This window comes from Anguilla anguilla, chromosome 3 (genome assembly GCF_013347855.1).
Source record: "Anguilla anguilla isolate fAngAng1 chromosome 3, fAngAng1.pri, whole genome shotgun sequence".
NCBI lineage: Eukaryota > Metazoa > Chordata > Actinopteri > Anguilliformes > Anguillidae > Anguilla > Anguilla anguilla.
Window position 1 is genome coordinate 63,821,959 of NC_049203.1, and position 13,507 is coordinate 63,835,465.

At 45.5% G+C, this 13,507-nt stretch overlaps 1 protein-coding gene across 3 annotated transcripts in view; it reads left to right on the forward strand.

Annotated features, from left to right (window-relative positions):
- Positions 1–13,507, forward strand: part of aff2 (AF4/FMR2 family, member 2) — a 176,879-nt gene that overhangs the window by 42,150 nt on the left and 121,222 nt on the right. For all 3 annotated transcript variants that reach the window (XM_035409111.1, XM_035409112.1, XM_035409114.1), the window contains exon 2: positions 3,251–3,371. In XM_035409111.1, the coding sequence (XP_035265002.1) occupies positions 3,251–3,371 (121 nt within the window). The remainder of the gene's footprint in view (positions 1–3,250; positions 3,372–13,507) is intronic.

Sequence of the window (13,507 nt, forward strand, 5' to 3'; positions counted from 1 at the left end):
CCCTCCATCAGTCCCGTCGCCTGCGTGAGGAACGGGGAATTAAACAGGCGCGGTCCCCGCCTCCGCCTTCCCCGCATTAATAGAGTAGATAAGCAGGTCCTTATAATTATAAACTGCCGAAATAATTGTAACAAGGGGCTAAATGCTTGGCTGTAGTTTTAATTAGCTGGTGCTTCAAATTAATAATTGCTGTTTAAATCAGAAATCGGCGACTGTTGTTGGCTGTTAAATTGTAATAACGGTGCCGCGCTCAGCTTATTATGGCTCTCCTTCTGTGCGGCTTTCGCTGGGGCTGCTCGCAGTGCCGGGTAACAGACGAGGGAGAAAGGGGAGGAAAAAAAAAAGTGGTCTATTTGGTTATCTTCCAAGTGCAGTGGAGCTCAGCGAAGATTAAATTCATTCGGTTTACCGCAGATATCACTATTAGCTTTTTTTATGTTATGTTGGGAAGAGGAGGGGTTGGGTGGGGGCGAAATGGGTGGGGGTGGAGGAGGAGGAGGAGGAGGAGGAGGAGGGAGGGAGGGGGGAGGGGGGAAATGGAAGAGGGATGTAAAAAAAAAACTGCAAATGCCACATTTTGCCAGAGAGATATCATCAGAGAAGCCTGCAGTCTGCTATTCATATTGTCATCCGGAATTTTCTACCTAATTAACGGATTCCAAAACACGGGTGATGGGAGCAGGGAGGAAAAGGAAAAGAGCAAACATGAATCCCAGTGCGGTGGTCACATGACGCTCGGCCACACACCTTGAGGACTTTCCTGGTCACATCTCCCTTCGGTGTCTTAATTATCAGTGCCCCCTGCCCCCCCCCCCCCCCCCCCCACCTCCTTCTACTGCCACCACCACCCGTGCCCCCTTCCCCATCCACCCAAAGCACCATTGCATTAAGAAAGTAATTTGGTGTCAGGGGAAGCTACTGTTTCGGCGAGCCCTGTGACAGCTGTGAATGTGATCTATCGGGCTGTCAGAGCGCGCTGTCAGGTGCGCAAAGCGCGCTGACATAAAGATAACTGACATCTTGCTGTCATTACTGCGGGGCCCCCGCCGTCAATCTCAGCCATATTTATTCCTCTTCTCTCTCTCTCTCTCTCTATCTCTCTCCCTCTACCTTCCCTCGCTTTCCTTCCTATTAGAGGAATCGCCTGTCGTTCCCGAACGGGGCCTCGTTTTTCTTCCCTCCGTTCCCCCCTTTCCAAAATAATTTGGTGATGGATTAAATGCTTTGGAAAAACCAAAAGACCCCGAGGTGTGTTTGAACAGGGCCGGGGCAGATTGAAAACAAACTGATTCCCCCTCTCTGTCTTCTGTCTCCTATCTATCACGGCCAATTGCAGGACAGCTCTTTGTGTTTCCGCGGCGATAGAGCTCGACGCGGCAGCTGTGTCCACTCGCACTGGACACGGGCCTGGCTGCGGGAACATGGGCTTAAAACGCTTCCAAAACTGCCCGACGACAGATAGAAACCCAGGGAAAGTGCTTGGTTGGACAAAGGCCTTTCACCTGGAGCGTCCTTGGCGTTCACAGTGCTTACCCTTGGGCTCAGTTAAAAGTTCTTCATCTTATTTTTTTCCCATAAACCCTGAAATCAAGGTCCAATTATGGTCAAATGTTAAAAGACGGAGACACTGGAAGGTAAACTAATAATCTTTCATCAGAGAAAGGTCCTTGGCGGCTTTAAAGTGCCTTTGTAAACAAAGAGCGATGAGAAGATTATGTTTACGTGAGAATAATAATGTATTCTCTTCCTTAATCAGTACTTACCTGGGGAATGATACAATAGCAAGTACCAGCAGTAACCTCTTTTTTTCTTTCACATATAATCGTACACACAGTAATATTTATATTCACACAAGGCTAATATAGTATACAGTGCTTACATATTGAAGTACACCTGAGGCTCTTTCAAGCTGTCCTTCGTTGCAGGAGGTTTGTATTTTGCGACTGAACCCGGGCTGCCCACGGTCACTATGTACCCCCCCAGCCGCCGTAAAGCCAGACCTTCCATAACTGTTGTGCAAAGCCAGGCCATGGCAGAAGTGTACAGGTCTGCCTGGCTCTCATCTTACAGTCCACCTCAGGGCACATTTTTAATATTACATAAAGCACTCAGACTTTGCTCTCTCTGAGTCTCTGTGGCGTGGCTCCGCAGATGACCACACAATAATAAAAAAAATCCCTCATGTTTGTCGTGTCGTGGACTCCTGGATTTCCCCCGGTCTCCCTGTCGCCCGCCTGCCCGGGCCGGCCTTCTCCTGGCCCGAGGGGAGCCCTGTGGTTGGCTGGAGACCCGCAGAGGGACCCAGATAATGCGGGTCATTTTAAGCGATTGGGTTTCGACACGAGGTCTTGAACCGGCCTTGTTCACAGTGGCTTTTTTGCATTGAGGTGCTGCTCCCTCTGATGTCAGCTGAGTGGATCTTTTAAGTGCAGCCCAATCGACCATCTCTGGACTGTACAGTCCAGAAATACTGTCAGAGTAAGCTCTGGGTACTCGACCCACCCCATAATAATACACATGCGTATGAAGCTGATACTCTCTCTGCTTGTATATGTGAATGAAAGGTCTTTTGCTGGAGCTGAGACTAACGATATTCAGGGCTGTTGGGTATGATAATATGAACCATTAAAACCTCAAACTATAATTATTTCTCTCGCTCTTGAAAATGATATCAATATTTTAACTTACAGGATTTGTCTATTTGATTAACTGTTACTTTGGTGAGATACATTTATCAGATTTGTCATTATTTAACCTCATTTCATATTTTTCATACAGTAAAAATATTTAAGTAAGCGTTCTTCATTTTGATATGACATTTTGGTGAAATTAAAGAAAGAAAAAAATGATCAGCACCGCTGAAACCCTTTACGCCAGGGCGAACAAAGCGGTAAAATTGAGCGTGCGCCTCCTGTCTGAAATAGACTTGCGGTCCTTTCAACTGCTGCCACCGTCGCTTTGTTCTCTGTCTAATTTTGTAACTCAACCCTCACGGTTTGTTTTTTGTGCCGGTTCGAAAACAAAGTATTTAAGCGCCGATCCGGTTATTTCATCTCCAGGGGCCCCGAGTATCCTTCATCTGCTTAGCGTCAGCTTGCGCCTATTAGCCAGATAAGGGTGTCCCTTAAATCTTTTCCAGGCAGGGGTTCGGTATTTATTCTTCGCATGCCAACTGGAATCATCCTTACGGTCTGTCTATCCGCCCCCCCCCCCCCACACCCCCCTTTCCTTTCCTTTCCTGTCTTCGCAGTCATTACGAGCAGGACCGCAGTGCGCTGAAGAAGAAAGAGTGGGAGCGGAGGACACAGGAAGTGCCGCGGGATGAAGATTTGTTCTCCTCCGGCTTTAATCTGTTCGGGGAGCCATACAAGGTAAGAGATGTCGAGGAGGCCCAATCAGAGGGGCCGCTCTCTCGTCCTCTGCCGCCCATTACCCCGGCAACAGGCAGAAGGGGTTGTTAAATAAAAGTAGAGCATCGCAGCGTGGGACTTTATTTTCCCCATTCCAAACTGGACCCCCCTCCCCCCCCCCCACATTTCTCTCACCCTGCTCCCCCCTCCTCCTCTAATCCCCCCCCCCACCAAATCCCCCACTCCCCATCCCCACCTCTGTTGGTCTGAAAATAATTTGGCTTCCCTGAAGAGACTTGTTCTCTTTTCCAGTGTGCGTACCTGCAAAAAAAAAAAAAAAAAAAAAGGAAAGGAAAGGAAAAAGAAAGAAAAAAAGGAGAAAGTTTATAACAGAGTCGGATGCCTGTCAGGTTCTGGTGTGATCCTCCTCCGGGGAGTTTGGAATGTTCCTCTCGTTTTTCCAGCACTGTTCCCTGTCCGTCCATAAAGCTGTTTTTTTCCCTCAAATGTATTTTAAATCAGTGGTCCGGCTCTATACGTGCCCCCTGTTTGTTTTATAGGAAGTTCTCCTGGGCAAAGGAACAGCATACTTTGTCCTGAACTTACCCTTTAGAGAACAGAATGTTTCATGCTAAAGCACATGAATGGTAGCAATGATTCACAGAGAAATGGGCCTCCAGTTAGAGGGCTACAGCTTTGAATCCTGGCATTGTGCTAGGCGCTTTACCAATATTGCGTCAGAGGATCAGCAGCTATATTTATAGGTAATATAGATTATGAACTAATGTTGATCATTTGGCAGGGATGAGAGCATCAGCAATGCATAGCGATAATAATATAGTTCAAGTACTATGCAGTACGGTTTTGCTTGGACTAAGATTCTTGTTTTTTACAGCTCTCTCTATATACAGTACCCATAATCTTTTCATTTTGTCTTGTCTGGAAGTCTGGTCTCGGTACAAGGGGGTTGTATCTATTAGATAACTGTGTCTTAGCTTTCAAAGAGATAATAATAATGTCCTTTAAGCATATTTAATTTGGGAACTCTTAACAAGATAACAGAATGCATGTACACGATTGCCCGGCATTGAAGTGTGCTTGAGATTCAAGCTCATCAGTGCTTCTTGCTTCATCAAAAAGAAAAATCCCTCATTTTCAACAGTCAGAGGACAGAGATGCAAGACTGGAGGCAGAGCAGGATGGAGTCTTGATGTCTGTTTTCTGTTCCTGAGTAAAGTGCACCCCTGCTTTTACAGTTCTGAGATCAGGTTCTCATCGGCTATACTGCATCTAATTAAGCAGTATCAGAACCACTCTCTGGAAACTTGGCATCTTGCTTGACTGATCCCATGAGCATTTAACATGGATGAGTACCAGATAAAACACTCTGTGCTGTAACACCGATGCAGTGCAACAATGACACAGCCACACCAATGCCCTGCAGTGTCAGGAAGGCTCTCTCTCCCTCTGTTTCTCTCTCTCACTTACTCACTCTCCCTCTCTCTCTCTCTCTCTCTCTCTAACTCTAGCTCTCTCTGTAGTACTCTTCTCTCTCTCTGTTTCTCTCTCTCTCTCTCTCTCTCTCTAGCTCTCTCTCTAACTCTAGCTCTCTCTGTAGTACTGTTCTCTCTCTCTGTTTCTCTCTCTCTCTCTCTCTCTAGCTCTCTCTCTAGCACTCTTTTCTCTCTCTGTTTCTGTCTCACTCTCCCTCACTCTCTCTCTCTCTCTCTAGCTCTCTCTCTAGCACTCTCTCTCTCTCTCTCTCTCTCTCTCTAGCTCTCTCTCTCTAGCTCTCTCCCCACTCACTCTTTTTTCTTTCCCCTGAAATGTATCCATTTCGCATTACAGCTGGATGAGGAGACAAAGTGCCCCGCAGGCAGTCTGTGAAAGGACGGCTAACCGGGTGTCAATATTGAGGGATTCTGTTCTTCACGTGCTGTGAGTGGGGGATCAATGCGGGCCCTGGCAGTAGTAGCAGGGGCCATTGCTCTCCGGCGTGTTCAGCCCCCTAATCAAACTGGATAGGTACCTGGCAGAGTGGGTGCAGTGGGCCCGGTCTCCATTTGTATCGTTCCAGTGCAGGCAGCCTTGCGTGCTACACATCCTTCACTCCCCGCTTCCTGATCAGCTCTGATGAGGGATCTGTATAGTTTATTCTGCAATCCTGTAAGTGCCTGGATTTGTCTGCTATTAAAGCTATTATTCCTGTCACGTTTTTTTTTCCACTCAATTTTAATTTAATGTTTTTCACTCAATCTTAACAATGTATTGCTTGCATGTCACATTTCATTTTAAACAGGCATTAATATATTACTTTCTCATGAGTGTGACAAAATAGCTGGACAGCTAAGAGTACCTTGGAACCACAGAGCTATATTTGTAAAATTGGGCCTGATGGTAAATTATATTTTATGGAGATTACTGTAGCATTGTTTATCATTTCTCAAATTTTAAAAATGAGTGAAGAACAGTCAACTGATAAATAGAGCTTCACTGCACACACACACAGATACACACACACACATACTCACACGCACACACACACACGTATAGTAAATACACTATATATGAACAGAATGTATTATATTTCTCCACATATCCATTTTGCATATGTATGCTAGTAACGTTTTTTTTTAAAGATTTTAAACAGTTTATAAACTGTTGTGTGCAAGCCGTGAGGTGGCTGGCTCTTCTAGGAAGCAGGGCTCGTAGCCAGTCTCTCATCGCCACATGGAGCCATGTTGGGTGGAGAACGCAAGGCTGCCTCCTTTTGAAGGTTAATTACAGAGCGCACACGACAGTGTGTAGTCTTTCCTGGCCCCGTCCTGCCCCTGCTCTGGCACCGCCCGGGCACGGGCTTCTCTCTCTCTCTAATCAGCACAGCACACATCCGCTATCTTCCTCCGGGCCGTGGCTTCTACTACTGAGAGAGGTTTTTTTTTTTCGTTTTTTTTTTTTTTCTTTGCCTGGCTCTCGGTTCAGCCGAGGTACACAGGAACGACCGAAAACTGGGAGGACAAACCGGCGTAGCGTATCGCGGGGTCGTCGGTCGTCTTCGACACCGGGGATGGGCCGTCAGCTCGGTCGGAGCGGGGCGTGGCCTCGTCGGAAAAGCGTCGCCCGTAGACCCGGCGGCGACTGCCTCGGTTCCCGTCGGAATGTGCGGGAATTTGCTGCTCCGGGCATTCCCGCCCCCGGACTGCAGACTGCCGGCAGCTGCGGAATTGCGCTAAGGCTCGCAGTAGACAAGGCCGGGAACGCCGTCGCCGCCCCGCGCGTAGCGCACGTTACTAAAATCCTTGCGTCGGTCTTGCTGAAGGACGTATGGAGGCAGAAGAAACAGAAAAAAAGCATACCCACGCGTGTGTCTTCGATTATCGGTTTTTATTTAATCGTGAGAAAAACGTTCGCGTTTCTCATGGTTTCGTGGATACCGCGGCGTTTGTGCATTTTTTGTTTGCGCCGGGACTGCTAGCGTGAGCTGCGCCGCGAAGCCGCTCCTCTCGCGGGACGCAGCTCGCTCGCGCGCCGTTAGCTTTTCCTTATCTCCTCCGCTTAATGTGTTTTCTGAGCACCGAGCGCCGGTTAAAAGCAGCACCTTTTTTCCCCGCGAAATGGTGTTTGTGCTTCCTCCCCGTCTCTGGGGTTTGCAGGGTGGTTAATCCCCTTTAATCCTGTTTAATGGAACCTGTGTTGCTAACAGCTGTTTGGGACTTGCGTGCCGTCTCCCAGCTCTACCATCACCTTCAGAGAAATCCCAGTGCACAGGGTTTTTCTGATCCCTGTTGACGCTGGTCTTCACCGGCCTTCCCCTCTAGCCCGTGGGTACGACTTGTTTCGGTGTCCTTTTGTAAACCTCGCCTGCTTGCATTGGATCAGGGACAGTCCTTTACCACCTCCGCTTCACGACGATTCAGTCCCCCGCTCACAAATATTCACAATGCATACCCCCAGTCCTCAAAGCAACTGTCAAGAAGTTAGTAGCAGATTGTGGAATAGGAGTGAAATTATTCAGTTACACTGCTGTGTTTTTTTTTTTTTTTTTCCCTTTCTTTCTTTGCTGTGAGTTCCTACAAATGCTGCCTGTGCTGCTCGTCACTGGCGATATGTATTATTCATGGGGTCTGTCACAGACAAGGACTGAAGTTAGAGAAGGTTAATTAATTTCTGCCGCGCGAAGTTGCAACCCTCTACGTTTCAAAAGAGGAGCAGTGCGTAAAAGGGGTATTATTCGTTTAACCCCTTTTTCTGCTCGTCTTTCCTCTGGTGTCCCAGGATGTTTTCTTGAGGGGATTGAGTCATTTGAAATTATTTCTGCGGTTCCAATATTCTATCTCGGGAGCGTATTCCGGGGCTCGCTTGATTCTCAGTGAGCCGTTCCTCCATAAGTCCTCTGTATCGTGTGCGCACTGCTTTCTCCGGGCTTTCTTTCATAGCCTGTCAGGCCGCTATTGATTTCAAATAACATCTCATAGGTGTTAGTACATTTAGGCCCTTATTGATAACCTTTATTCGGAAGCACTAATGGTTATGTGTGCCCTGTAAAGATTTCTTTTATGGCCCGCGACTGATGAGAATAAGAGGCTCTTTCAAGGATTCAGATCCGGGAAACGTCTTTCAAACGCAAAAAGAAAAAAAAAAAAAACGGTGATTCAGAACAGAGCCGGCTCTCTGTTCGGGCACCGCTGTATCCGTTTCTGTTTTGACTGGAGGAAGGAGATAACGTTTCTCCCCCCCCCCCTCCACCCCACCCCACCCCCTTTACCGAAACGCGGCGGTCCTGGCACCGCCCTCCACCCCTTTTGGGCCGTTCAGTTTCGGGCCGAGCGGGCGAAGTCCCAGGGTGCTCATAACAGGGGAACACAGGCGCCCATTGTGTGACTCTGCCAACCCCGGGACCGGAGAGAGAGCCCTGCCACGGCGTCCGTCACAATGCGGGCCGCCTCCCCGGGTCGGGGTATCGGTATCAGCGCGGATTCCAGCGCGGTAACACGAGGCGGGGCGGGGATCCTGTAAAAATACCGTCCTGACAGGAAAGCCTCGGTAAATAAACCTCTGGCTCCGACATCAGAGCTGGAGCGGCTTTAAACGAAGTAAAGGTGAGGGAAACATGCCGGGCGTAATTATCAAAGCGCTCCGATCAAAGCTCGCTTTTGCACGCCGCTTTGCCGTCTTTGACAACTCAACACCTTTTACGCACCGGCAGCTATTTCTGAGATGTTTTCCTAAGTGCAATTTAGGGAGCGTTCTTTTTAAGCAGATTCTCCTTCACACTCCACGCAAGAACCCTCCGAGGTGTGGTAGAATTTCCAGTCACCGGAGACTGCTGGAAAAATGAAGGTTGCCACGCGTTTGCGTCAGTATTCAGACTCCTGCAAATGCATCGCTTTGTAAACACAATTTTTTAAAAAGTGTTTTTTTGGTTTTTTTTTGAAGAGTCTTTAGCTTTTTATTTTGGATTACATTCAAATTCCATCAGAGGAAAGAACATTAGCATTTACTGCTGAGATCAAAAAGCTTGTCTTTTCTGACAAAGAGCGGCTACATTTGTACACATTTATCTCTCTTTCTTTGTCTCTATCTCTCTCTATATATATATATATATATATATATATATATATATTACACACACACACACACATTCACAAATGCACACCACACACACAAACCTTTATTAAACCTTTATTTTACTAGGAGGCCACACTGAGATTTAAAACCTCTTTTCCAAGTGAGACCTCTTCAGAATGGGGCGTGGAGGGCAGGGGGGTTGGGTGCTGGGGGGATTTCGGGGCGGTGGGTTTGGTTCTGTGAGAGCACGGCGGTGGGAAGTTGTGTGATCTTACACGTATAGGGTCGGAAAGGTTGGGTGGGGGTGTAGGGAGGGTGGGGGCGGTTACAAAGCAGTCCATTGAGAACCTCATCCTCCGCCACCCAGCAGCCGTACCGAAGTGACCTGACCTTGTGCATCACGAGCAGCCGGCCGCAGAAGACTGTGTTTTACGTGCTCTCGTTCTCAGCCCCGCCCACTCCCAGCATGCACCAGCTCATTATCAGAGCCGTTTCCCAGGAAAAAAAAATCAAATAAAAAACTGTAGAGAGAGGAGAGACCAGATGTTTTTTTTTTTCTCTCTGCTCTCTATGACTCACTTTTCCTTCTAACGCCTTCAACATACAAAATCTCTAAAACCCTTCAGAACTTCATTTAGATGCCACTGCTGTGGGAGAGAAAAAAAAATGAAGTGGAAGTATTTGCAAAGTGTCATCACCACGGGCTTTTAACGTGATTTTTGCTGAGGTTTGGTTGAGAGGTCAGCTGATCTTTGAGCCATTGAGCGAGTCTTTCAATGCAGGCAGCTCTTTTCAAAGGCACAGAGGGATTGAAAGCAGGTCTGGCTAAAGCGGGAACAAGTGCCTCTTTTATAAATACTACATTTTCACATTTTGAATGCTATGAAGAACCTCAGCAACAGAGCGCATTGACGCTTAGCTGGTACAACACTACTCTTGCCTCTATTTTACACCATTAACTAAGAATTCTCTTAATATTGTAGAGTTGACTCAGTTTCCCAAATCCCGTTTAACTGATTTGTCTTTATATTTAAATAATACATTCAAGGAAGTACTGTTTTTTTTCAGTTCGTACGGCATTGGCCAATCGTTTGAATAACAATCGAACTGTGATTTTATGTTTGAAAAAACCACCAAAGGAACCGGTGTATGATGTATAATGTTTGTGACAAAAAAATTTTTTTTCTTGATTTGGCTCTGTACTCGAGAATTTTAGATTTGTAATGAAACAATTCACTTTTAATTGAATTGTGCATTCTCAAGTTTAATTTAATGGTATTTCTATACATTTTGATTTCACTTTGTAGAAATTACGGCACTTTTCATACCTACCTAGCCCAGTTCCTTTTGGCCTCCATTATATTTTTCTTTTGCCATCACTCTGATACAAGTGAATCTTGGTTTCATCTGTCTACACGACCCAGAACTCCAGAACCTCCAGCTCTTTTAGGTGCTTCTTAGCAAACTGTAACCTGACCATCCTGTTTTTGTAGCAAACTAGTTTGCATCTTGCAGTGTGGCCTCTATAGTTCTATAGTGCTGTTCATGAAGGCACCGACACATCCAGGCCTGCCTCCTGAAGAGTGTTGATAATCTGTCAGATAGCTGTTTAGTGGTTTTTCTTCATTATGGTAAGAGTTCTTTGATAGAGGTCTTGCTTGGCCTAACAGGCCCTTTGTGATTTTTGAGCTCACCAGTGCTGTCTTTCTTCTTCATTATGTTCCGAACAGTTGTTTTTGGTAAGCCTAAGGTTTGGCCTGTTTTTTTTTTTATTTCTCAGCCTCATAATGGCTTCCTTGTCTTTTATTGGCACAACTCTGTTGCTCATGTTGACAAACGCCAAGAACAGACTGCAAAAGGCTAGAATCAGAACTAGATACTGAAAGATCTCTTATACTTGCATTAAAGAAGCGATTGAAAACACCTGACTAATCAGAAACACCTGTGAAATCAATTGCCTGTGAACACCTGTGAACATTATGGTGCCCTGAAATTGGGGACTACATATAAAAAGTGCTATAATTTCTACTTGGTGAAACCAAGAAAATATATTTATATTAAAGGGTATTTGTGTAAAAATACCTTTTAATGAAACTGAGAATCTGTACTTTAACCACATTGGAATTGTATGAGTACAAATGAAAAATTGTATAGTAAGAGCGAAAAAAAAAGTTTTTGTCACAAACATTGTGGCGCTCACTACATATAGTTATATATATATATATATATATATGTAAACATTAATTGTGTAAAAATAATTATAATATGAAGCTATGACTGACCTGGCTAATCTGCCTCATGCACATTAAAGCATCACCGCCGTAGTCGGAGTCGGCATGCCGACCGTGCCCTTGGCGACGGCCCAGTGTTGCCACGCCGGAGCAGACGGTTCACCCCGCAGCACAAGAGGCCTTTGTGTCGAGCCCAGATGGATTTTCCCCTCCCAGAGAAATCGCAGCGGCGGCAGCGGCAGCAGCAGGGGAGGCCCACTCCGCGGCATTTCAAGTGCGCCCTCACCGGTCCCCGCGCTAAAAATACCGGGTCTGCTACCGCGGCCCCTGCGTGCATCTCGAACCTCCGAGCGCCGTCGGAAGAGTCAGCGCCCGCGCGGGTATCTGAACGTTAGAGAGGACCTGGTTTTTTTTTTTTTTGCGGCGGAAGATGAAAAATTTAAGAGCGCTGCCCTGCGCTTGTGTGCCTCACCGTGATCTCTATTATCACACCTACCTGCCTTTTCTGCAAGCAGTGAATGCTAAACTAGCATGCTAACCGGGGGTCAGTGCGTTTCACTTTCCATTATGAGAGTCACCTTTTCACAAGGCGCTTACATCAAGGGGAGTGTTTTCATAGCCTTTTTTCCTTTTCAATTTTCAGGTAATTGCAATGTCTGAGCTGGCCCGTTAAGGTGCTGATTCAGCAGTGGCTTTTTTTACTCTGGTTATATAACTCCACAATCACAAAGACAGACATTCACCTGGCACAGAAAATGTATTTGTGTGATGTGGAATCTCTCTTGAAAAAGACTGCTTTGTTTTTTGTTTTTTTACACAATGTGGCATATTTCAGTTCTAAGTGCCGCAATGCAATTCAGCTTTCGTCTGCCGTCAAAAATAGCACATGAAAATCTAATGTAACTTACATGCTTTGGGATCAGAGGCTAGGGAAACCCTTGCACCCTGTGGTTCCTGGTGTGCGCTACTGTGCTAATTGACTGGTGTTTCCTGGCTGCAGCTTGTCAGATCAGATGATTATTGGAGTTGTACGGATCACGTTAACCTTTCAGTCCAGTTTGATTACTTGCCCTTAACATTTCATTTCATCTAGCGATTCCAGTTGGCTCAGCTCCTGATTTTGAATTTTGTCGCCATGGTGACTGATGTACAGCATAGCCCCCTTCAGCTTAGGCTTGACGAACAAGCTTCCTGAGCTCACGCTGGTTTTCCAGACACCAGACAGTAATAGTGAGTGTGCCACCACTGTGTTTAGCCAGGGGTCAGACAAGGCAACCTTGCAACCAGCAATTATCTTTTCTATTATAGCCCGTGTGCAATAAAGCAAGACATCTGCGATGCTGAGAATAGCTTTCTACTAGGATGATTTTAATTGCAATAAATCTATTAACAACAAGCCATAATGCCATTGCAGGTTTATGGGGCGCATTGCTTGGAGTTATACTGGGGTCATGGGTCAGGGTTTACCAAATATCTAAGTTAAACAGAGACTTGGCCTCCTCCTTTCTTTTACTGTAAATTACACTTGTTAATTATGTGGTGGATGATTATGCATTAAAATGGTTTTCATTCTCTTCTACGTCAACCATTTATTTGGGTCATACAGTTATTTATTTATTTGTTTATTTATTTATTTATTTATTTATTTATTTATTTATTTAATTAGTTTACTGTTCTCTATTGCTAATTGTTGTTTACTGCAAGATTTTGCTATTTTAAATGATTTCATACAAGGAAATTGTATGCCTGATTTTATCTTTGCTTAAGAATCTGTGCATTTTTTGATTTACTTTATGAATGTCACCATTGTACATAGTTGCATTTTATACATGGAAAGTTCAGTTAAGTATACTAAACTAGTTGTAATTCTATAGCAGTTTTAGCAAGGGCATTTGAAATTTGCCACATATTAAGCAATACTAGGCTATGTGCTGATCGTTAAAAAAGGCATGGATTGGTTTTGGCTGTGCTTGTTCTGGGAGATACTTTGTAAAATTCTGATATGCTGGAAAATCTAAAAGAAAAACAATTACCTAGAACTGGGGCATCTTGTTGGAGAACAAAAAAAAACAATCAGAGAATTCAAAATTGGATGTTAAGAGGGATACTTTAGAACCAGTCGGTTCTTTCGGATTGATTTTACTGGAAAAAAATTCTAATACAGCGCCTGATTGAATGTAGTTCAGATTCCAGGTATGTTTTGATTAGATTATTGGCCTGTTTTTTCCTCCTGCATTACCAAATCACAAATACCCTGTCTCTTTACAGTGGGAGACAGATGCATCAAGTCAATCCACTTGAGGGTGCGGGGAGGGGGGGGGGGGGGGGGGCACAACCCATCTCAGAGTGTGAAGGTAT